General features: G+C 39.9%; 1 protein-coding gene across 1 annotated transcript in view; it reads left to right on the forward strand.

Annotated features, from left to right (window-relative positions):
- The window catches only part of LOC124171683 (univin), a 130,288-nt gene extending 108,780 nt beyond the window's left edge, over nt 1-21,508 (forward strand). Inside the window, exon 3 of the mRNA XM_046550924.1 lies at nt 20,345-21,508. Within this exon, the coding sequence (XP_046406880.1) occupies nt 20,345-21,171 (827 nt within the window). The 3' untranslated portion in view covers nt 21,172-21,508. The remainder of the gene's footprint in view (nt 1-20,344) is intronic.
- The last annotated feature ends 4,850 nt before the right edge of the window (nt 21,509-26,358 follow it).

Here is a 26,358-nt window from a genome sequence, read left to right on the forward strand (position 1 = left end):
AATCGTCTTGGGAAGCCTCTTTTACTCAGTTGGAAGAGAAGTAATTAGATTACAGCTTAGGAATTGAAATTTAAAAAAACTTTGTAATTCCACATATATTTAATACTGTACGATCTATATATTTGATAATATATATGCTTGTATCCGAATAATAAATATAGCAAATCCATGTTACTTCGAACCCATTTCTAAAGTGAGGGTCCACTGTAATATAATTCGTTATTTCGGGCGTGATTTTAAGAAACCATCTTAACGCAATGAAATGTTAAAAATTGTAATTCCACACATATTTAATTCTCTACGATCTAGGTTTCGGCGTGGCTCGTCGATTCGCCTTCCATGCAAATAATTATGCTTGGCGATCCACGTTTAAACCTAGGTCATACATTTTAAAGTTATGTGGAATTACCATTTTTAACATTTCATTTTGTTAAGTTGGTGTCTAAACCCGTAGAGTGCCGGGGAGCGCTATCGCGATCCTTCTATCTCTTGCGAAAAGTGCCAGCTATCGCTCTCCTCATGCAATATAACTCTTAGATGCTGATAATTAACTAATCATACAATTGTCAATATTCATTTTATTTTAAAATTAACTATTTTTTTTAAATTATAAAAATGAACTCACATTACCAAAAATTCGTCAAATAATATAACAAAAAGGTGAAACCACATATAATAAAGATTTCCTAAAGTTTTTGAACATTTACTTTTACTTGTTTTTGAGACCTAATTATTTTCCCTAGCCTACTCCAAAATAATCAAAAATGCCTCGGCACTTATAGCATCATACCCAGAATCTCTGTTGGCACTCAAAGGGTTAAAATCACGCCCGAAACGACGAATTAAATTACAGTGGACCCTCGTTTTAGAAATGGAGTAACATGGATTCGGCTCAGGATTTGGTCCAATTTTGTGGGGGACTTTTTAAATTTCAAATTCCGCTAATTTTTTTGTGCCTCTCACCCATGCGTCATCAGTTATGCAATTTTACGCCTTATTTCATACCAAAGTACATTTCTACAATAACAGCATTGACGTGAGCTGATGATCTCCTAGCTGAACCACGTCTGGAAGTATTGCCGTTTCATCATATGATGGAATTCGGTCTACGATCGATCCTTCGGATCGGATTAAGATCATCTTTTGTGAATAATTTTTCATATAACGCTACGACCGTGACAACGAATCTCACTCACTATTTTCAGGAATTCATTTACATTTGCAATTGAGCTACTTACTCACTCTGAGATTCAGCCCGAAGGTTGTTATGGATAGGTGGGGGTAGAGCTCACACAAGGCCATGCCACAGCGGTGTAAATGTCTCATATTCATAGCAGTGGGGCAAGTTCTTTCCCTTGACCGCCTCGTAATTCCACGATTATTGTTTGGGAGGTCCGTGGGCTTGACTCGAGATCTGAACCTGGGACCCCATGGTCAGTTGTCCACCGGAGAATTCCATGAATCAATGCTTTCAAGGATCTTGTTTTTATCTCGCTGTTATGTCATTGTGATATCTCATTTTGCGAGAGTCGCCTATGCTACGTATACAATCGGTTCATACAAATTATGCATCATAATACAATAATCTGTAGCAACCGGAAAATAAATATATAGAATTGTATAATAGACCCATTGGATGTGGTGTTGGGTGCTCGGAAAAATGTGTAAGTATAAATATTTCTTTACTGCTAATTTAAGTATACCGGGACATAGCCACGGTGATAGCTTTACGCAGTCACCCGCAATGCACAAATTGTGCGCAAAATCCACGGAGGAAAAGTTATGCCACAGGGGAGAATGACGCCTCGGTAGCTAGGCCTAGCCTCTGGCTAAAGCACTCGGCCGGTAATCGAGGGGGTCCGGGTACGGATCCCGGTCAAGGCGAATGATTTTCCTCTGTGGGTCTTTCGCATAATTTATTACGAATTTTATATACCTATTTATGACCAGTTTTTTTATTTTTATAGTAAGGTTAGCATGGAAAGATAGTAACGAACGCATTGGTGCTGGATCTGTTTTCTGTGGGAGCATAGGAATAATTTTCAACCAATTTTATTAACATAAAATTTAATAAAAATAAAAAATGGAAAAAATCTAATTCAACTTACAGTTTCATTTATGAGAGGAAAAGGTTTAAGTCTGAGGAAAACTCATTGCTCCACGACGGTTACAAAATAAAATATAAGAAATAATGTTTATTTAAGTCACTTTTTGCTGCCGGAAAAGAAAAATTAAAATAGAAAATAGCGAAATATTTTTTTCCCTAAAATGGTCTTCTGTGAATTTACTAGATATTAATAGAGACATTAAAAATTTGATCAATTTCTGACACTATTTTATTTAAAAAAGTATTCATCACATCAAACTTTAACTTAGGCGTGGCGATTATATAAAAAGCACCAGAAAAGTATTTTCATAGGAAAATGTCTCGATACGTCGAGAAGGTTGTAATACCTACAGGTCTCTTTCAATACTTATTTTTTTAAATTTAAATAAAATCGATGGATATTTATATCTGAAAGCACTTATATCTCATTTCTAAAAAAATGGAGACACTTTTTTCCACAAGCTCGATAATAAAAAACTTGTCCATCTCAGTTTCTCAGAGCTATTTTTGGATTTAATTAGTTTCCAAATCATTGCATTCTCATCTATTCTTTACGCAAGGATTACATATTTTTAAGCAGTATAATCCATGTAATTCTTATTGTTTTGTGGGTCTGAATAATTTTTATCGGCGTAATAATGTTTGGGGTTCGTTAAATATCTTCTTAGAGCATGTTTCTTGAGAAGTTACATTTATTAGTTTTCACACATTGGTTTTGGTTTGCCAAGTTTTTATCACATGAAACTTCACATCACAGCAAGAGGTGATGATGTGCGCTGATTTTATTTTTGAGCATAGCACAAACAAACAACTAGGTATTTTCTGCTGAGCTTCGTTCAGCATTTATCTGTTCATCACTCTTGAGCTCTTCAGACGATGATAATCCTCGGACTGCTCTTCGTGAAGGGACTTAATCCCTTATTTTAGCCTCCTGAGTTGAGGCCGATGACTCCTTTTTGGAACCGCTGCATCCTGCTCCCTCGGAGTGAGGTTCTCCCGATCTCTGGTCCCGGCGCAGGGGCGACGGTAACCATCCCAGGGCCGAACAGGAAACTCTGCTATCCTCCTCAGCTCCTGGTAGCGGGATTCGGAGACGTCCCCGAAGAACTTCTTCGTGCGGGATCTGAGCAGGTCTTCCAGCGGCTCCATACGTGCAATTGGCCAAAGTGCGCGTTTTTTGGAGTCCATCCGAGTCGAAGAGCAACCCAAAGTGATTTCCGGTCTGCCAGTGCATGAATATGCTGAACAGACTTGTTGGTTAATCCGATCCAGGCCGGTGCTGCATGTATGATGATCGGCCGTAGAATTGCTTTGTGAAGATGAACTCTTCGGTGTTGCGGGAGACTCCTGTTGCCAAACATTGGTGACAATTGGTGGCGTCCTTCTTATGAGGCGTCATGAGGCGTGTTAGCGTCGAAACGAAACGTCTGAATGAAAAATTTACTACGGTTTTTTATATTCTTTCCATGTGAATTTTCACCAAGTGAAAGCCAAATCTGTCGATTACTATCGTAGTGCTTAGTATTTTTGCATAAAATATTCTCCAAATATGTCCGATTACTTTCTTCCTCAATAAAATGGAGTTTTCAGTATAAGCGTGAGAACTACATATCAGATGTCTTTATCGAAATACATAAGTGACACTTTTTTTAGTGAATATAATGAAATGTTTTACTGATTTTACTTTGATATTTATGATATCTTATCTATGTATACATATAAAAGAGGATGTCTGCTTCTCTGCCCACATTGCGTTTCTATACGGCTGCATGGATTGCTACCAAAGTTTGTGCATAGGTGCTTCTCATGCTCCGGAACCCCGTTGTGCTACTTTCGGTTGCGTCCGACGCATTATTTGCATCGTTACCTCATTGCCGAACCCTGCAAGTACACTCAGCGCCACCTGGCACCCATTCCCCAACCTCTGCTTACTCTCCCACCTTCCGATAACATCCCCATTCACTCTACCATGCATGTATATCCTTGTGCGCGATTTGCGCGAGGTGAAGGCCACTTTGGTGACCTCTAGTTCCACTACTACATCTTCCCGCAACCTTAGCGTTCACTGGTAAATGGTCCGCAAATATCCTTGCTGCCCTTTCAACCGTGCATTCCGGCAAAATTGGTTGCTTCTTACGTTTTTTTTCAATGTTATTTTTATTATCTCATTACCGTTCTTTACGTCACGTCATACAACATTTGTGGTTGGCCAACTTGCAGGGTAGTCACACCTCTTGACACGCCCAAAGGGAAACATTACTTTAAGGATTCCTCATTTAACTATGTATTTATCCTCTCGGTACAAACTTTTTTGTCAGGGTATACGTTCACACAACATTTTCGGTCTGCGCACGTATGAGTACACATAACGATCAATTTTGTAGAGCGGGATATGAGGTGATCCCGTGCGCGATATACGGAGATAGTTTTTTCAATTGCTTGCTGTTACAAATGCGTACCATCATCAAACCTGCTCTGTCCCTTTACCTAAAAATCCTGCCGCAGGACCATGAATTTCAAGTTCCAAGATTCCCACTGCTCTGGGTATATACTATCGTTCCAATCAACGCCGGATGGCCTGCTAGGGCCTTAATAAAATGAAACTAATTACAAGTTTCGATCTGCGGATCCATCCATTCAACCTCCTCCTCATTATCATAAATATCTGTTATCCACGTAGCCATGTTTTAACCGCAAGTTTGGCACCAGAAATCAGGGGTGCAGCTAGAAATTGAGGCTAGGGGGGGTTTTAGGTACAACTAATACTGGGGAGTTGGAGGGTATGGAATACCCACCAGGGGAAGTGGGTGGTGCGGGGGCCCTCCCCCAGAAAATTTTTAGATAAATGTTTCAAAATGGTAAGTTTTACGGCCTTCTGAGGGATATTTTTATAATCCTTACATTATTCTATAAGTAATATTAGTCCAATTAAGTAAAATGGATTAAACTTTAAAAACTCTCTGAGCTCTGAGGGGGGTTTTATCTCCCAAAACCCGCCCTCGATGTGCCTCTGGCAGGAATCACCATCACCCCATATGTGTTCAAAGTTTTTAATTGCGGAATATACATTTACAAATGGGGAATTGATTGAACGTGATTATAAAATTTATTTTTTACTCATGAAGGCTTTAAAGACCATTTTCATATTTTTTAGAGGAATCATTAATGAGAGAGTTATTTAAGGCAAATTCAGAAGCACTCTTTACCGGGAGAGTGTTACTGTCTTTGTGGTGTACATTTTACGTGATTTTTTTCTGTCTTCCGACGGATGCAATAAATTATCTTGGTATGAAGTTATCGCCTATATTTTAAGTAAATCATGTTATACGCGGTGGCATTATTATATTTGGTGTCAGCATAATGAGGTAGGTCAACAGAATATTAAAAGTATTCCCATTTTTTTAGCCGACTGTTATATGATTGCATTCTTGACCACAGGAGCATTTTTTTCCATGCTTAAATAAAGATTGAGGATTCCTAACGGTGTCTTTTTTTACTGCATGAACGTTTCAAGAGTTAAAATTTAAGTGGTAATATTTTAAGACTATTGAATATGTGATGTCAGGAATTCTTGTATTCAACAGATACCCTGATACATTTTAGCATGGAAAAGTGGCTGAAAATGGAAATTTGTAGTTAGTTTCAGCAATATGCGTGGCATTTCATCGGGAGAGAGACGGCATTCATACCTTTCCAGCGGTCTCGATGTCCAGGAAAGTGTGACTGGTGGAAATTATTTTCCTACCCACAGGAGGTCATTTGTGCCGGCCATTCCGAACAATGGTCATTCTCGGAATTCATTGAGCTCGGCTGATTCTTGCCTCTCACTCTCTGTATCTTTTTTCCAATTTGCTTTCGATTTGCTGTTCCCAGTTGTTCCCAGTACTCGCAGTTGTCCATCCAATGCTTATTATATTTGGTCTTGATGTCAATGTGATCCACTTCATTGAATATTTAGTTTAACTGAAAGCCATTGGCATAAACTCATTACATGCCAATTTTCTTTCCTTGGGACGCGAATTAAAGTTGCAAGGAAATATTAATTTTCCTTGCTATTCTCTTCATTTCTTTTATGAAATTTAATCTCATCGGGATCCTTTTGGGATTCTACCTATAAAAATAAATACGTTTACATGCTTGTATTTTCTGCTTGGTAGCTTAGAGAGTTATTTTTTCAATGCCAGCTCGCTACTTGGTCATAGATTTAATAATATATGGTGGTTAATTGCGCTCCACGGAAAATAACCTTTTTTTTGCATTCTTCTGGCTCTGAGTCCATATTATGGAACCATAAATAATGTCTTTATCAAAGTAATTAATTACCCGATATCGTTTATCATTTATTAGAAGACCACCCGGCGTAGCTCGTGAAGGATAGTACCCAGAGAAGTTGGAATCTTGGGAACCCCCCACTTAATGTAATCCACGGTTAACTCAAAAGTGAAGTAAGACGGTGAGCGGAAAACGCTAAAACGCTAAAAGGAAAAAATGGTAAAGACGATTTTATACTGTGCACGGGATCAGCTTATACCCCACTCCACAACATTGATCGTTATGCGTGCATACTTGTGTGGACCAAAGGCATCTTTTGAACGCATACTCAGCAAAAAGGTTTGCACCGTGAAGATTAATGGACGAGTGTTATGCCCTTTAAGTTATGTTTTCCCTTTGAGCGTGTCAAAAGCTGTTCCCACCCGGTAGGATGTCCAATTCTTGCCCACCGCAGAAGTTGTGTGATGTGACGTAAAAAATGGTAATGAGGAAACGACGCAAAGGACGCATCTTACGCAATTGAAAGTAGCACTACGGGGTTTGGCAGCATGAGATGCACTTATGTACTAACTAAGGTTACAATCCGTGCAACCGTATGGAAACGCATATCGGACATACAAACAGACATCCTCTTCTACGTAAATAGATTTTGGGGTATGAGCGCGCTGAACGTTCGATTAATGAAACTTACCCTCGCGAATGAATGTCTCGCGGGAAGTCGATCACGGGGCGTGTACAGATGGGAACGCAGGCGTGGGTAATTGTGTGTATATTGACTGTGCGTATGAGCCACCGCCCACCCCCGCCCCCTCCCGTGGACCCTGGCTGCGTGGGCCGAAGAGAAGCGAGCCCACGTGTTTTGCTCGCCTCCCACGCAACGCAGAGCATCTGGAATCCCAAAGCCCCCCTTCCTCCCCGGCCACCTCCAAGCAGACACATCTCGCGGCGGCGGCCGATGCGAAAGTAGTGATTACACCTCTCCCCTCGTCGAATGCCGCACCAGCCGGCGTGAGATATCGCCAAGGAGCAGCGTTCCCACTCTCTTACGCGCCGAAAAATAACAACAATCGAAGGGAATAGCGGCGGGCCTGCGCTCGTTGGCGTGAGATCAAGTATCACCCACGGATTGCACAGCATCTACACGGATTAGGCTGGGAAGCGATGGAGATCTCGTACTAGGCTTATATTCCTCGATCAATTGAAGCGGTGAATTCCGAAACAGTGTAAGTACATTCCGCTAAGTTTTCGAGACAAACCTCTTTTTCTGAACATCCCTGAAGCTACAAAATACGTGGCTCTTACCCGTGAATAGATTTTCCACTGAATTTATTGTCCGTTCATAGGAAAAATATCTAGGCAACGACTCCTGTAGTTCCAGGAATATACGTAGAAACTGTTCATTCCACATTTAGGTCAAGTGGACTTGTTCCGTTTTGGCATTCATGGCTCCAATTAAGAACCGGCATCGTTCAGTGTGACACGGAGGGCATCGTCTTAAAACTAAGCTTCAATTATTTTTAACTCTCCACCTCACTCGAGTGGACGTGGTTTGCGGGGTATTATATAGGTGTAGGCGAAGGACATTGAAGAAAATGGTCTTTCAGGAAAAAATAATGAGCACAACGGACACTCCCCAAATGACCCTCGATCATGCCAGCGGTAGGAAATGCGCATAGAAGGCCAAATATGAGTAGAAGTAAACCAGAAATTGCAGCCTTTTTATGAGGAGCACGACCCAGGTTGTTTTACCTGACGTCGACGTCGGGTTTCGTCCTATTAAAGGAGACATATTATATTCTGGAAAAGAATGTAGGTAAATGCTCAAAGGATTTTTCAAAACTTTTAAGTATAAATTGAATGCCATGGAATGGCTATTAGGTAAAAGACTCTTGGTTTTTTATATTCTCTGCGTTTAAACCACAGGTATATATTAAAATACCGTGTTTGCCAATATGAAAATGTAACTACAACATTAAATTTGTGAGTATCAAAGCAATAAAAAAAATTTCGTATTCCCCTCTAATGAATCAATTATCTTTTTTGATCCTGATGTCAATTGAAAAAATGCATTGGAATCATTTTAAAAATGATTCATGAGCGTTGAAATTGAATTTACGTGAATTTACTCCAGATTACAAGTAAATTTTGATTTGTAAGCCTGGGTAGAATATTTTTTGTTTCGTCATGAATAATAAATCATTCAGATCTTTCCTTTATATTGATGATTCTGATTTCGTAGACTGATAATTTCGTAGACTTCCTGAAGTGATTTCGTTAGTAATTTGATAAGAAGTCTCGCCTGTGTGGTCTGTAAGGTCTGTGTGGTCCATTCAAGTCAACGTCCACTTCTCTACACGCAGGCTTTATCGCTCTAGTGGATGGGAATGGTATTTTTCCATCGACGTCTTCGGGCTCTCCAGCATAGTAGCTCGCTTCATTCTTTCGGGTGTGTTTGTCCACGTGGCCCATCGGGTGGCCCTTATCTGCATTGCATCCGAGTCTATCTCAGGGCTGGTGGACTGATCTCCAGGTGCTGACCCGCCATCATTAAGGACCAGGGGGTCGTGAAACGTGCTCTTTTCTCTTTCGGCATAGGCATCTGTATCTTGTGAGGAGTTCCTTTCTTTGATACCCTCTCAATGGTCACCTCGGTTTCTGACTTCTCTTCCAAGCGAAGTTTGTTGGAAGGCAATCTATGCTGTAGCCATGAATATCGCATAGGACATTTTATGCAACAAATCGGCTCTATATACGAAAGACATTTTGTTTTGCGAATACATTTTATATCGGGGAATCCGAAGAACTCAGCCGTATATGAACCTAGGACCCTTGAATCAATATCCCAACGCTCCTCCCACCTGGTCATTGTGCTTCCATTTATCGAATATGAAGTAAAGGTACTTCGTATTTTCCACGTAAATATTTATTTAAAAATGGATCGACATGTTTCTCTGACCTGCAGCGTCATCAGACTAACATAGACGTTAACCATGCCAGAAAAAATAGTCACGTAAGGAAGGTGGGATTCGAAGGAATTTATCCTATTCTGTGATAGTCCTGATGATGATGCAGTGAAGTAAAACATGTTGACCCATTTTAAAATAAATATTTATGTGGAAAAGTTCATAGTGTATTTACTTCATATCCTGAAATGCACTTCCACCAAGCATCAGCCTGCACCATTCATTCAACTTCCATTTATCGCTATTAAATATCTATAAGCCGGATAGCTGATGATAAAAATTAATCATTTATTGTCCTAATGATTGCTATCCTTGATTTTTAAAATTGATTTACACTAATAGTGCTGAATGAACAAGGGTAGCGTTGAAGTCTAATAGTAGAGCGATGAACGATTTTGTGTTTTCCCGGCGTATAAAACTAATAACTTCCACCGGGTTCTCCAACGGGTAATACAGTTAGCTGCTGCCAACATTGCGACGCCAAACTTTGATATTGTCATGCTCACTCCGAGGACAAGGCTAGAGTTAGGCGTCGAAATTCCAGCTGCCGCTATCTCTATTACCCGGTGGAGAGCCTGCGAAGACCTCATCAGAACCATCAACCAGTAGAGCGCTCGGATCCTGACCGGAGGGTCTTGGATTCAAATTCCCGGTGAAGTCGTCCATAGCAACCGAATCATAATCATAAGTACGAAGAGTTACTTTGATGTCTGAGTCCCAAATATTAAAATTTAATCGCTATTAAATCTCTATAATCCGGATAGCTAATGATAAAAATTAATCGTTTAATGTCCTAATGACTGCTATCCTTGATTTTTTAAATCGAAATACACTGATAGTGCTGAATGAACAAGAGTAGTGTTCAAGTCTAATAGTAGAGCGATGAACGATTTTGTGTTTTCCCGGTGTATAAAACTAATAAATTCACTAATAAATGCAGTATGTTCTCGGAGGTTAAAGTTTCGTACCTATGCATAATTAAAAACGAAAAAGCGTGTACAACTATGTTACATAATAATTTCAAATAGTGTAAATCCATAATGTCTTACGCGATGAAAAAAGACTAAATACAAGGGCGACGAAAAATATTAATTCGCCGTATCACTCGTGCTCAACTGAAGTATATTCGAGATGCGTAACGTGAGGAAAAAGGTCTGGCCTGAGAGTGATCCACGGGCCTATGTCTGGGTCTGATAAGAGTTTTACCCTCACCTATCCGAGATAACGTTCGGGTTGAGACGCTGAGTGTGTGAATGGTCTGATGCCATGCGAATCTGAGGGCCTTTGTTTCAGACGGCCGAACAGTGGCCGGTGGATTAAGAATCGCCAGATGGCCCTCTCCGCACGGAGAATTTTGTGATATCGAGATAGGTCATGCCCCTGCAAGAAATCAGCCAAGAGGCTTTGATGTACCCTCATCTCTTCACGGAATGGGAGATAAAAATGCCACACGCAAGACGATGCCCTATCAACACTTCCTAACGATAAAGAAAGAGATGTAGTGAGTTTTTTGGCGAACATTTTCGCTAAATTTAGAATTACTTTGGGACTATTACATGGAAAAGAGCTGCCGATAACATATACTAATGTCGCTTTCAGTACAGAAGTGTTTTTATCAAAGACGTGTTATTTCAACAAATGAAATGTATGGTCAGCGATGAGGAAGTTACATTCCTACCTGTCATAACACTAAATCTTACGCATTTTAGTCAGTTAATAATGGAATGGAAAGTTTGAAGAAGAATTGCTGGGACAGAAAACAAATTCATGGGATAAAAAGGTCGATTTCTATGCTTCGGACTTCGGGAAAAGTCGGAGAAAAATGGTATCGTACTTCAGAAAAGGAGAATGCTTCGTTTCCGAGGAATAGAGTGTGAGAATTTGCAGTCACATTCCATAAATTAGAGTTATGAAGATATAACTTTGCTTCAAGCCTCACGTTGAACCACATTTTCTTACCGTGTTATGCTCCCGACGACCTTAACCGTATTCCATAGACGAGGAAGGCTTAAATGAACCTCCTACTTTATTTGATATATAGAGACTTGGATCGTATCGGCGTACTTTGATGATGAATATCGGGAGGTGACAACGATAAAAAATCCTAAACTATCATCGTTTATTTGCAACCAACCACAATAAAGCAAAAAGGAAAATTGACCATGATTTCCCACAGTTATTATACATCACTTTTAGTTAAGCATAGTAGTTTACCGGCGGCCGTAAATTGTATGCGCGGAATAACTTGCAGCCCGATCCTCAGATCACGGAATCCTGCACCCGAAGTGAGTAGAATTACTGTGGAGAAAAAATAAAAGGAATGGTTCGTGGCCGGACCTTGCCGAGAACCGGAACGAATTCCGGGAAGTCTGAATCGCTGGTTAGTTTAGGTTTTGATTAAGCTGTCAGATTCGTCGAGTCGGCCGGCCCGAGGGAACGAAAGCATGCTAACCGCTCCCATTTGTGTGATCAAGGAGAAAGGGTGGACTTGCAACACACTCCGCTTCGCCAAGGTGGGAGGGAGAGTGAGGGGGGGGGCGGGGCCCTTCCGGTCTCGCTCTCCGATGGAATTCGAACGGCGCGTGGATTCCTCTCACGCCCGGACGATGAGCCGATCACGAACCCAACGGAAAGGAGTTCTCCGACGATCCCCGCGCATCATTCCCGTATCACCGGTCGTTACTCGTGACGTATTGCTTGGTTAAAATTTATAGTATCACTTTGAAATTCGCAAAGAAGATAGAATGGACTCTTGACAACATTATAATAACAATAATATTATAAAAATAATGGCAAATAAAATATCATATATAATATGTAATTATATGTACTTAATTTCATTAAGTGCAATATATAATGATTATTACAAAATAGTAAAATATAATAATAACAGTAATAATGATATTTATTTGTCCTGATACTTTTAAGGTGTAAAATACAGGATAACTCATAAATAAAAAGAAAAATGGTTTAACCCGAGAATAACACAACACAGGAACACAAAACTGTATTCAGGTAAAGAGATCAGGATCCATTAGACTTGAAAGTGTTGAATATTGGAGAAGGCTTTCATTATCAGAAAGTCTTTAAGTTTTCTTTTAAAGGAGGCTCTAGGAGTAGAATTTGTAATGAAAGAAGGTAATTGGGTGAAAACTGCAATAGCTGCAGGTAAAGGGATTATTATTATGTATTGATGTAATGTGATGAAGTAAATGCACAACAGTTTCTCTACCCAGTGTTGTGCCCATGTATTTGAGCATTTGTAGTGAATTATTAACTAAAATTTAAATACATGGGTGATAAATGTATAAGCTTTGCAGAGTTAAAATTGTTTACTCTTTAAATAATGTGAGGTTAACAGTATTTTAGTGCCGGCTTTTTAGCTGTGTGTCTAATGCCTCTCTTTTGCACATGTCTCAAATATGAAAATTTAATCGCAGTATATTCTAGGTGGATGAATTTTTGTTCCTATAAAAAGTAAAATATAAAAAGGCATATACTACTATTTTTCCTAATAATTTCAAGATACTTGTGTAAATTCATAATGTATTTACACGACAACAAAGACTAAATACATAAACGAGGACAAATCTTAAGACGCCTCATCACTCCTGCTCAACTGAACTGTATTCGAAATGTTTAACTTATTTATTATTCTACCTTTTTGAAATTTTCAGGGTGCAAGGCAGCTTGTCAACATTTACTTGTATCTCAAATGTAAACACGTTATAGCAGTGCCTTCTTCGTGGTAAAATTTTCATACCAGTGATGTAATGAGATATGAAAAGGCGCCTATACTCTACGTTCCCTGAGAATATTTTAGATGTCGGTCTCGCTGGCGGCGGAGTCAAGTCCTCGCCTGCCATACGGGCTCGCGCCCCGCCTGGGTAGGTTTCCAAGGAATAGTTATTCGTTTGCATGTAATAGGGTGGTTTCCTATTATTTTTTATTGCCTAAATCGAAATATTATTGCCCCTAGATTACGAATTTCACAATTTTAGATTTTTAAATGACGATATATATTTTTCGCGGTTAAATGAAAAGTGAAAATTTTCAAGCGCGCGAAAGCGCGACGGCTAAGTATGAATGCTGGGAAAACCCTGTGTGACGTCATTCTGGTTCCCGATGTCGCCGTGTGAGTTGACCTTGGGGCGAGGATGTGTGCGCTACTGCAATGCAGGCTGCTAGCAGGTAGCAGAGTACCCTGCTTACAGGTTGCGCTTGGCTTAAATAAGGATTAATAATACCTTATCAAACAAAGGAAACTTTCCGGCAATAGGCAGTTTTAATAGGTGATTGTTAAGACATAATGATGTTTCCCTGAGCTCTTTGCCCCATGCATGCATTCGCAATATCAGACGATGTAAAGCTCCTATCTACTCGTATAGAAATAAGGTCCCTGTGACGTCACGTGGAGTGGCATGGCATGGGCGCCAATCGGGCCTTTTTCAAATGCGGTTAAAATTGACCATTGCCATTCGTCTAAACTGGGATTTCTAAAACCAAATGATTTGTATATAATGAATACACTAATGGTGGGTAACGAATCGTAATCAATGCCTTTCGTTTTCTTTGATGAAGGAAACTACCCTATTGTCTTATGGCCTTTTCAACTATACTCGACCGATCGTTATTCAAGATGTAGGTATTACTCGTTAAAACTATCATCGCTATCAAATTGAAATTTTAAAAATAGGTATGTGGGGTGGATTTTTTCCAACCTACGCGTCGGGCATAAAATTTTACCCCATTAATTTCCGAGAGGTGACCTTCATATTTGAATGGAGTTAAAATGGATAAGCGTATATTCTGTTCACGCAGAGAATTTCATAGCATTACGAAATGAAAAGAAAGAATGTGAAATTAACCTAAAATAAACTTTGTGCTAGTAAATTGTAGTAAGTTACTCATTTGTTTTCATTTCCATAGGTTCTGATTGTCACAAAATATTTCCGGGGACTTCCGTTTGTATCATTGCGTGAATATGAAATTAAATATGCGAAAATGAGACAAAATACAACCCGTGGAGTGGGAATGTTGAGTCTCCTTAAGAAGGCGTATCACCCCTGCTCGACCGTTCTTCATTCGTGAAGCTTTCCTAGTTTTAGTAGCCCCCTCTAAGAAAGTTATTGATGCCATGAGATATCTCCTTTAGTATGCAATTCTCTCACTAGTTAGAGGAAGGGTGCTATTATGTTCTCTCCCTTACCAAAGTCAAAGCTAATTTCCATTGGCAAATTTAAATTATTGTTTTATAATTCGCTATTTTCACTTAAAAATTCGTTTTAAAAGTTAATTAATCTCATGGTTGGTTAACAACTAGTTTTTTTTCCTTTGAGGATTTTTTTAATGATGAGTCATTTTCCTTGGGGGGCGTGGTCGGTGGAGCGCTTGTGTTAGGATTCCCGGCTTCAAACCCCGGGTGAAGCCCGGGTGAGAGTGAGGTCTGACGTCCGCAAACGTAAAATCTCGGAGGGCGAGATGGCTCAGGGAAGGGAAATTTAATCTCCCGTGGCCTAGCCCAGGTCTAACCTCTTACCTTACTTTACCCTACCCTCACCTTACTATGCCAATCTTCCTTTCGGTTTGAATGGCTTTGTCTTAGTGAGTGAGAGATTGCCTAGAGATATTATTTTAGAGCTGGCCTAGAAAATTACTATGTATTTAATTAAATGTTTTATATTAAGAATCTGTTTCTATTTTAATTATTTAATCATTATTATGTTATAATATGCATGTAAATAATAATTAGCTCTTGTTATATAATTATGTACAGAAATTGGATTGAAATTTTAAGAAAAAATTTATAATTATATATTAATATTTATGTGTTAAATTTGTAATTAATTTAAATTAATTATTATAAATATATAAATTATTAATATGTTAATATTAGTATAAATTGATAAAAATATCTGTACTGATTGATTGTCATTGATTGTAATTGATTAAATCAATGATCTTTCATGAACTGATGCCCCGAAATTAATCTCGTCATATAAGGTTAATAGGTTCGGTGTCCCTCACGGAGGTGCATCCCAGTGTGTTGCTCAAACGGTTTCTAAATTTCTTTACGACATAGAAAATGCAGGTCGATGATTGCTCAAACCATGGAGTATTGTGTAAAAATCTTTTGAAGCAATGACTCAATATCCTTCTAAGTAGGAATTATTCCACTGTCAAAACTCACGTGGAATGTATAATACAGAGTGGATAGGATAAAAAGTTTAGGATAAAATCCTCAGGATTATAAGTTTACAGAAGATTATTATAACTTTATACTGCGTATTATTTTCTATGCTTACATTGTTCGAAATCTACCAATACCTATTTAGAGAGTACCCTCGTTCAAATATTATCATCATACCCATCATAAGTGGGTAAAAATGTTTTCACGCACCTCTCCTTTCAACCTTTCACCTTTTCGTAATGACGTATTTCTTCTGTATTACATTCATATTTATGTGACTTTTGTAACTGATTTGGAGTTTGAATTTCGACGACGACTGACGTGGAAGTGAAAAGGGATCAAATAGTATTTTTATAGGGCTGTGGAGGTGAAAGCTTCCTCCCTTGAAAATTGCGAGGATGCATCTATTGTCTCTATAACTAATCTGGGATCATTGTTGGATTTTCTGGAAATAATTTAATCGTCCTCCAAGTTAATGCTGGGCCTTGGTTCAGACATATTGTGTTCCATCGCAGCTGAAAGATAAAGATGTTTTTCACAGCTCTTCCATGCCCAATGATGCGGCACTTCGCAGCTCTTTCTCTATTGGGTCTCCTACTCAATGCGTGCATTGAAAGATAGGTCCTCTTACGACGTACGGCTTGCTTCTCCTGCATAAATTGTAGAGGGGACGCTTTTTGGCTCTCTCATGACTTGCATCTTAAATTCATGGTAGAATGGGCATTTTGGCTCAGTATAGATAAATTCCCATGAGGCAGATAAGGTGTTTCGGGACTTTAACATAGAATGACTTACGTATTCTACCGTGGGCATAAGAGAGCCAAAATACTCTTTCTTCAATGAATTTAAGACGCGTTTGGTCCCTTAGCGTCATGCTGTTTGAATTGCACTTCGATTGTGAATACTGACTCTTTTAAGACTAACGGTTTACGCCCATTGCAGGATAGTGATTTGAATATCTTGGATTGCATCTTTCATCCATTGCAGAAAAAGCATTTCGGCTCTTTCATGCCTTGTGCCGTGTATCTGTAGTGAGGTGAATATGTTGGCCCTGTGGAAATATTAGCTGATTGGAGCACTAAGTGGGGAGGTGTGTCAAACCAGTCTTAGGATTGTTGATCAATGATGATGATGACATTTTGAACCCTTGCGCCTCACGTCCATATTGGAATAAACATTTTGTCTTTCTTACGCCTAGCTTCCATTGTAGAATGAGCATTTTATGACGCAATTCCCTTGTATTAAGGCGTTTTTCACGGGGGACTTAACTGCGTAGGTCTAAACTGTATTTCTTTCTCAATATGGCGTGGAATGCACGAACGAAATTAGAACAGTGGCTATTTTATTATCTCTCGTCCATGAATTCTAGCATGCGTTCTAACAATTCATCGCTTTAAGACCATTTTACACGGGGCACGTAATTGCGCACTCTATTGCGTATGTATGGTGGTGCAGTCAACAATGCGTTGTGTAAGGCGGTGAATTGCTAGAACGCATGCGTTAATGCATGAATGCGAGATGGCGAAATAGCCCCTGCTCTAATTCCGAGCTCGCATTGTCGCATTTTGAACGCAACTCAATTTCTACTGCACCTTCGTACACACGTCAGATTGTTCTAGTTCATTCCCCGTGTAAAACAGCCTTTACGAGGCATTGGCCGTTCGCGCCGCCGCAATTCTTTCCGCGATTCGTGGCCTTCGAGGCGACTTCGATGCTTGACCCAGGGCTGGCAGGAGACCACCGCCATGGCCATAAAACGCGTGGTTGCCGGAGTCCCAGCTGGTGGGATGGCGACCTATGACCCCTTCGCGGCTTCAGAGGACGCCGACAATCTCTCGCGGGGCTGACGCTGATCGTGTGAAATTATGCCACGGAAGAAGAGAATGAGGAACGGGGTCATCAAACGGTGAAGCCTTCGGATGCGAATACATAAACAAGTCGTGGTTATCTCGAGCGAGAGTTTGATGTCATCGTTGGGGATGATAACAGTGAATTAATGATTTCAATTGCTTGGTTTCCAGCCACACGGATGCTCGCTGGGGTTCGTAATCAGGATCCAATAAATCGTTCAAAACCAGTGAGCTGTAGTGAAGAGGAACTGGTGCATCAGACTCATATTTTATCAACTAGCGCAGACATTGATTTGGGAGGTGGTTGGCATCATTTATTTTGGTGGTTGTGATGCAATGAATCGATAGACTGCTCCATGTGGCAAACGTTTACATGAAAAAGGGAAATTTTATTTTATTGGGTTATGAACGCCTAATTGCTGAATGTCATTTTTCGTATCGCAGTCCCGTAAAATGATATCTAAAGGCTACTTTTATCCTCCGGTGCACATTTCTACGTATCTGTTCATTTCATAGCCATAGAATTGTTCATTCAGTGGTGCAAAAAAACAACAATAAATTATGCTTCGAAGCTTGTGCATACAAACCCCTTGTCTACTTGTATTCGTAGTGTCTGGCCCATTGAAGGGCCTCCTCGAGTAGTTCTAGTGATTGCTGCCCGTAGCGAGAGGGAGCACATACATTTATGATAGCTTCGTTACTTACGATAGCTTACGCTTAATAGTCACCTATTCTCAACTTGACTTTCATTTACATTGAATAAGTGTAATGGTCCCCTTGCACTTTTACCGTCGTTCCCCACTTGTGCTCTTGCACGCGTTAAAACGCTAAAGATATGGTATTTACTCACCGCTACAGTAGGTATGAAGAGATGGCAAAATATCAGAAAAAGATCCTGTCTGGTGAAACAATATTACCAACTTAATATTACTTTGCCGAAATACGAGGGAATTTGAAAAATGCGCCCTTATCTCACTGAAGGATTGATTATTACGGGGTACTAGTACCATTATGTGCTCAGACATAGTGTGCTCATATCTTTCTTATTCATTAAGGAGACATTAGATCGCCTCATTGGCTGTATTTGGGCTACAGAGGTCAAAGATCATGGTCATGATTGTGGCCCGTGTTAAAGTTCGCCTACAATATATCTTGTTTTGATTCTCTATCTGAACGCTAATTAAAATATTCATTTTTGAGCTTCTTTTTTCTGGGAATTTTCCACTAAATACTTTGTTTCTAATGTGTAGTTTCATGCTTTACCTGAATGTGATAGATATATCACAGATTTTTTTCTACGCAAGGTCACTTTGTTTTTGTCTTTACTAAGGAATGGATAATACGCAGGCAGGAAAGCGGAAAAGGGCGAAAAATAGTTTACGCTAGTGATTAGTGCATTCATCTGATTAGTGCAAACTGTTTAGCATCTACAATACCTATTTTTTAAATTCTGTTTATCTTATTCGTAATTTATTTGTATTTTTTGTGAGTTTTACGGATAATTACTGAATTTTTGTAGCAAGCTAACTGCAGTTACCTGTATTCAGAACTATCAAAAGTAGAACGTAAAAAAAGCGAACTAAATCACAGATTATCCTTATCCGGGACGGATTCCCCCCTTGACCCTCTTCATTGGTCTATAGGTTTTCCTTGCTGCTGCTACGCGTTGTTGTGATAAGTTAGGCTAACAATGTTTTTGACAACTACGCTAGATGTTATTTATTAATATGGCAGCCACTTTGAGGTCTATTTCGCTTTTAGAATTTTGTTACTTTAAAAAAATTTAGCACTCAAATATTTTCTGATGATTAAAATTCCAAAAAGCTTTCTTTATGGGTGCGTTGTCACATAAATATCTACTTTATCTTTCATTCATTCTCCTTTTCGCCGTCTTCGATGTGAGTACTATCGGAAGTGTCATCAGGAACGAATTATGAGCAGTGAAATCATTCTTAAACCACTAGGCCTGTCTTTTCAACAAGCGTCGTGCTCGCCAGAGGCGAAGTAGAACAGCGAACGTAATCCACACTTTGGAGGGTGATCTAAGTTTTCCCCGTTTTACTGCCTTCGATTCTACAAAAAGACTTAACATTTATACAATTACTTTTTTCATTCCGGAAGGGCCAAACATATGTTCAAATTCATCCATTGAGATTCGGCCAGCATTATTTATGGGGATAATAAGAAACCATCAATTTCGTGTACCTATACCTATACAGTCAATATTAAATTGACTGCCGACTTTCCGAATCATTTTTTCCCTGTTACTATGTTGGACTTTTTACTAACAGCTATTTTATTATCTTTCGTATAAATATATGATTCAACCTTCGCCAGTGATGGCGGGGTAAATTCTTCTATAAATCCTGGTGTCGCGAGTTCGATTCCCGCCGGATTAAGCGTTTCTTCATAACTGTTGAGTAATTTCTGTCGGTTCTCCATATAAAATCTAATGACGAATTACGGTCAGTTTTTGCTGGGTGTACTGAGAAAAATCCTCTGAGATACCTAGAAAATGTTGAAAAATGTTTGATGCAATTTTATTTGTTCTGAGTGTGACGTGGTGAAATAGGTTGCTCAGTGGGTATTTTTATCTCATAGTGGCTTGTAAATTTTTTATGGTTGGATCCCTATAAAACCTGAAAACAGACTATGCGTAACATTTTAGTACCTCACTTTATTTCCAAGACTAAAAGAAACCATGAAATATGCGAAATACTTTGCCAAACGGATCCGCTTGGAAAGTTGTTTCACCTGAAACAGTTAAGGTTTTAGTCAAAACAATCCAAAAACTCAATTTTAATACCAAACCATAGCATTTACCCTCTTTAAGGTCAGCGACTATAGTCTGTTAAGAAAACCCACCGCCACTCGCGGCTGGAGGGGTTTTATTGAAAATGCAATTAGAGATTTGACAATGGATGCAGAACGATTTATGACGCAATTATTCCTCTCCTTGCAGGCGACTTGGGGCGGAACCGTCGTAGCCTGGGGCCCAACGACACGCAGCCCACTTCGGCGCTCCACCTGCCCATCCGTGTGCCCGACCCGCGGCTGCGCCACCGAGGTGCTACCCTGCGCCGAGCCACCCTGCGCCTACTCATCACTGCACCACTGTCCGTCGCCAATGAGGGCCTGATGGTCCGCCTGTACCGGCCCGCCGTCCGTGCCGGCCGCGCCCCTATTCTCATCTCGGAGCGGCGGGTCACCTTCCACTCCCGCGGGCCACATCTCGCGGCTCGTTGGATCGACCTGGACATGACGAGTGCCATGGCTGCCTGGCTGCGCGACCCCGCCTCCAACAAGGGACTGCTGTTTGAATGCCAGGGGTGCTCTTTCGAGAGCGGCCCAGCGGCTGCTGCTCGCCCTGTCGTCGACGTCATGGTCGGCGTTCGTCCCCGCCACGACCGATTCCGTCGTTCCTATGACCCGATGACGCCAAGAAAGCGCGGCCGAACCGATTGCCGCCGTGGCGGAGAACGCTGCTGTCGACACCGCATGGAGGTCGTCTTCCATGAGCTCAAGGGTTTCGAGTTCATCCTTCAGCCCAAGAAGATCGACGCTGGATTCTGCAAGGGTCGCTGCCCACCCAGCTACAACCCTGCACACCACCACGCCGTACTTCAGTCGCTCGTCTGGAAGCAGAACAGGAAGCTGGCCCCGAAACTTTGCTGCGCCCCCAACAAGCTGAAGGCCCTAGAGATCTTGCACCTCGACGAAGACGACCCAACTCGCTTGAAGGTGTCCCACTGGGAGGACATGGAGGTGCTGGAGTGTGCTTGTTCCTAAACTGACGCTTAGAGCATGTATTTCGTTGGGGTTGCTAGGGACATTTTTCCATTGCTGCTACGTGTCCGCCAGTGCAATTTTATTTAGTCGCTGGTAAACTGAACTTTAATTGTCACGACGACGCAATGCAAATTGGTCGAATTGCAAATGCAGTCCCTCTGAACAATTTGGAAATTTACGGAGGGGAATTTCCGTTTCGGTGACTTTGAAAAAGGCAGTTTATCTTGAATTCACTTTTCTGCCGAAATAGCGCCTCTATGTAAAACATGCTCTGAGAACTGATGATAGTGCTGTGTAGGGGTGTCCAGGTGCCTTCGTCCCATTCCATCTTGGTGTTGGCGAGCGTTTCCCATATGACCCAGCTGTAGATGTGTGGTTCAAGTGGAAACGCAGTCACTATTAAGGGACCTACTGAACAATGGGGCACTGTTCACGTTAATTCCTAGCGTGTGCTCTCCCGTACTATGTCAATTGTTGGAGATCACGATTTTTTAATCCTGGATATTTGTCGGAAAAGGGCGTTGTACGTGAGCGGGTGATCCCCAACCTTTAATCTCTCTTAACATGCCTCCCTTCACTTTGTTCGCGCTTCGAACCAATTTATTAAAAAAAGATTTCTTTAGTAGATAGGAAGGAGTGAGTAATCCTTAAGTTAGACGAACAATGAACTTCAGTGGAGCTTAAGTTGATCACTGTCTTCTATGTAGGCCTTATTTTCCAAGAATTTCAGTCAGATTTCTCTACGCCTCCAACACACCGTACTCGCGCTTTCTGCCATTCGTTCGGGAAATGCTTATTTCTTGGTGTGGGAAGGATGAAAACCATTTGTAGTAATAGCGATTGAAAATTGACGGTTATAGACTTCTATATATTTTTTCTTCTCTAGGAGGGGTCAGAGACTGATATTCAATTCAACCTCTTTAACCCTGGATCACTAAACCCTCGCAAATTTTACGACGCGCCCAATTAAAATTCCATAGCTATGGAAAATGCATTTTGTAATTAAAAAAAACGTATTTTATGGTATTCCAAATGTTCTTCACCAGCACCTTTCATCAAAAAGTTTTGTTATAAATCATAGTTATAACAGTCATTAAAAATATTTCCAGTGAGACATGACTTAAACTTTACAAAATACATGAAAAATAATAAAACTTTAAGTTAATTGATTTAGCCATAAAAATAACCTGATAGGAATGTTAAAAAAATATCGTAATCAAAATGACGAAAGTTTAGTGATCACATGATTTTATTAATCTAGAGTTAACATGCCTCCAAAATTAACTCCCGCCCCTAGCCGTGACCCTAAAGTTGATTGCCGTCCTCTACGGAGGTATATCTGTATGCAAGACTGAATATCAGTCAACGGTCCACCTTCTTAAGATATCCCCAACCTCTACCCTGCATACGCTTCATGCTATTTGTTTAAAAAAATATATAGTTGGCAGAAAGTATAAAATATCCCATTAGTGAGAATAATAACTAAGTTTGGCAGTCCTAAAGTTGACTGTCGTCTTCTACGGAGGCATTTTTACCCAAGACTGATGTTTTTATTAACATTCAGGTGGCGTAGCGATGGCTTTGGCATAGCGGAGCGTCATTTGAATCGGAAGGTTTTGGGATCACCCATAGGCTAACGTTGGCAATCCAGTGTCGATATTTGTGGTATGGATGTTCACGTATCTTTAAGAGTATTCCACATTGGATTTGCCATGGCAACCAATGTAACTTTTGGTGATTTATTGGTGTTTTTGCATGGATTTTGCATATCCTGCAAACTTCCTATAGTGAAGGGCTCATCTTACCTCCAGTATTGCTGGAGCTTTAAGCCCTTTGCGATTTTATGTGGCAGTCATTACGCCACATTGATGACTTTTCAGAGACTTAAATCTGTCGCCGATGAAAAGTGATCTCATACCAAAGATGTAAAACTTAACGTGTTTGTATATTTTTATGTAATTGGTTATTTTATATTAATTGTATTACGCGTTTTTTACGGGTTTCAGCAGTAGTAGTTTTGCGCGCGAAACACCACTGCTGAATGATTTTTAAATGTTATACTTTATTTCCTCCATCCGTCTACCGTGAGAGATTTGTGTACCACAGTACAAAATTTTGAATGTATTTGCTTGTGGTTTTTTTATGATGATGTTAATATAAAAAATGACATACCGCTAGATTATTGCCAATTTAAAATGCTCAAAGAAAAAATTGTTGCTCTTCTGTGATACTTAAATAAGCTTTATGTAAATGATATTACTAATTTTAACTTCACCGTACTTGAGCCATACTTTGTGTTGGTGTATTTATGTACGGGTTGGATACTTTTGAGCAGACTATGGCAAAACTTCTCCAAATAGAGGGGAAGGATGTGTGCAGATTTGTTTAACTTTGTAAGTGCTACCAAAACCTCTTAGTTTGCCTCCTCCTTCTGCTCTTGTATTCTTAAACTTCAGGTGCCATTCACAAGTCCTTTGCGGATACATCCGCTAGTTACTTAATACGCTTATCTTAGTGAAGGAGAGGATTTTGTTTGCATTATCTTAATATTTAATATGCTTCGTATTTTTCTATTCCATTTCAATTTTTAAAGAAGTGTTTGAGCCTCTTAAATTTCCTGGATATATTCTGACTCGATATTGTATCCTAAAACTTGCCGGCAACAATTGCTATCATGTATTATTGAAAATTGCATTTCGTTGAAATTATTTAATGTTCACTATTCGAATTTGTAATATACTCAGGTATTAATATTGCCTTCAAGGTGATGCTTTGAGTAGAGCGGAGGATGGATTAAAACAATGTTACTAAGTTAGAAAGATTTGTAGCGTTCTTTTCGTGAACGCATGTGATAAGAGGTAATTTTAATGGTTACCAGTTATGGAATTATGCTGACTGTTTATTTTTTAATAACTTTATATGATATTTCAATAGAATACTCCTTTTGTAACGGAGTTTGTCAAAAAGTTCTTAAATATAGAGTAATAAATATAAAAACAAACTATTTGGGTATGAATATTCTACAATATCCATTGTTCCATATCTTATGGCTAAAATCTAGTGGTTAAACTGGTTCACTATTGCTATTACTGTTACTTTGAGGACTCACCGTTCGACTTGTCTCTTTTCGTGACGAATCACTAGCTTAATAATTAAGGTATTTACTTGAAAATTTTAAACCGTACAGTGTATAAATTATTTAAAATTTTCTTTATTCTAAAATTCTATAATTTTACCTCAGTTCTCTATCAGATGCAACGTTTTTATATTCCAGATGGGTTGGCAAATATTTACTCCACGTATCCTGAAATTTTTAATTTGATAGCATTATTTCTCAACTAGTGATACGTCTAGAAAAAAAGACAAATAACATGGGTCGAGCGGGGGTGATACGGCCTCTTTAAAATTGCCTTCAAGTCTATGAATTAACTCCTCGAATCATTCTCGAATGATGTCATCGATTAGCAGGAGTCAGCAGGGTGAAAAATATCTATCTAATCGCCGAGAGCGTTATTGATTCACGCTTTTTTGTTGTTAACGAGGCGATACTTGTCACAGAAATCCTTTCCGAGAAGATAATCGCCCAACGCCTCCGACAGCTGTGTGGAGGAATTTGACCCCGGCTTGATGGTGGGCCATTGGCGGCGCAAGTCTTTCGTCACCATCGAGTGTCATCCTTCCTCTAGTCAGTGAGAGTGTTGTTCTTTATGGGCGTGTTGATTGATATTCAGGTCGTTGCTTGGAGATTGTATCAGCCGAGAAGCCTCGCTGCAGTCTGGCCCTCAAAGAATTGAGTATTTAGCACCGATGGATTTGCAGGCATCGCCTCATGTTCTTGTTGTTGCTTCTGAATGTAGAGCAGGCCCTGATGGTGCTGGAGCATAATATTTTGTTTTCCTGGAGGTGAGGAAGAGGAATATGGAGGAAATTAGCTCCCCTTAAGGAAATATAGACCTCATTTTCAGACAATAGCGAGTCTCATGGTTCTGTAGCCACTTAGGTACGTCGAGGAAAATAAAATGTGTAACGTAAAGGTTAAGGAACGGAATGAACCGGAGGGGTCAGAAAATGTAGCATCCCACATGAGTGCAAAGCAAGTGGTATCTATATACCAGACGCATTTATCATGCATATAAGCGTAGAATATCGTCGCAATGATGGGTTTATACATTTTGTCGCCATATTTAACTTTCACTCAGGTAATAGGCTTGCGACTCATTCTACTCCTAATAGTCTAAGTATAGCCTATTTCAGGCCAAATCATTGGTAAAAAATCGTTTACCACGTCATAATTCTGTGAGCTCACTGCTTTTACAATGGAGATCAGACAAACTTACTCTGGCGACAGTTGCCTTTATTTATTGTGTACGTTATCCATGATTAGAGATATATTTTTGCTCGCTTCATAAATTAATCATTTGGAGATATGGCTGGTTATTCCTTTCAAAGTAGTGAAAATGTTTTTCCTAATGCTTATGGGTTCCCTCTGTCAGTTCATTCGGTAACTTGTGGAAATCCACACTATATTTTACTAGATATCCTATCATTTCCTCTTTTTTCCATCATTATTTCAAGTAACAACAATTTTATTCCCTCAATGCTTCAGACAGACGTTTTATTAGGGTTGGTTGGTGTAGAAGTCACTCCGGACCTGGACAAAATCTAATGAAGTTGTCATAAGGTATTGAGGTATGGGCCAGTAATATTCCCTGGGTCAACTCTCTGTGGGAGGACTGTTGGAGGTGCCTGCAGATTTCGCTAACATCTTCTCCCAGGGTGCGTCAATCAGCAGCTCTATCCGCTGCGTCACCACGGTCGTCTTTGTTAAGTTCAATACATCTAAAATCTTGCAATTTAATCTGTCCACAAACATTCAAACTTACTCAGCGACTCAGCCCAAAGGATGGTTTGGTTGGATGAGGATTGAAATCTCCCCAGACTAAACTACAGGTGTTTGAATATCATGCATTCAGAGTTGTGGTATCAGTTTATTACCCTGTGTCACCGCGAACACATTTATTGTCGTTGCATGCGATTTGAATTCTTTGACTAATAACATAATATCACCCAGTAGGACACCGTACCTTCCTAAAATTCTCGCACGACCATGGCTTGCCACCCCCCTTTCCGTTAGTTTTAGTCCTAATGTTTGCAATGATTCCACCGAGGAAAGGCCTATACAATCGT

The sequence above is a fragment of the Ischnura elegans genome, chromosome X, assembly GCF_921293095.1.
Source record: "Ischnura elegans chromosome X, ioIscEleg1.1, whole genome shotgun sequence".
In the NCBI taxonomy this organism is placed as follows: Eukaryota; Metazoa; Arthropoda; class Insecta; order Odonata; family Coenagrionidae; genus Ischnura; species Ischnura elegans.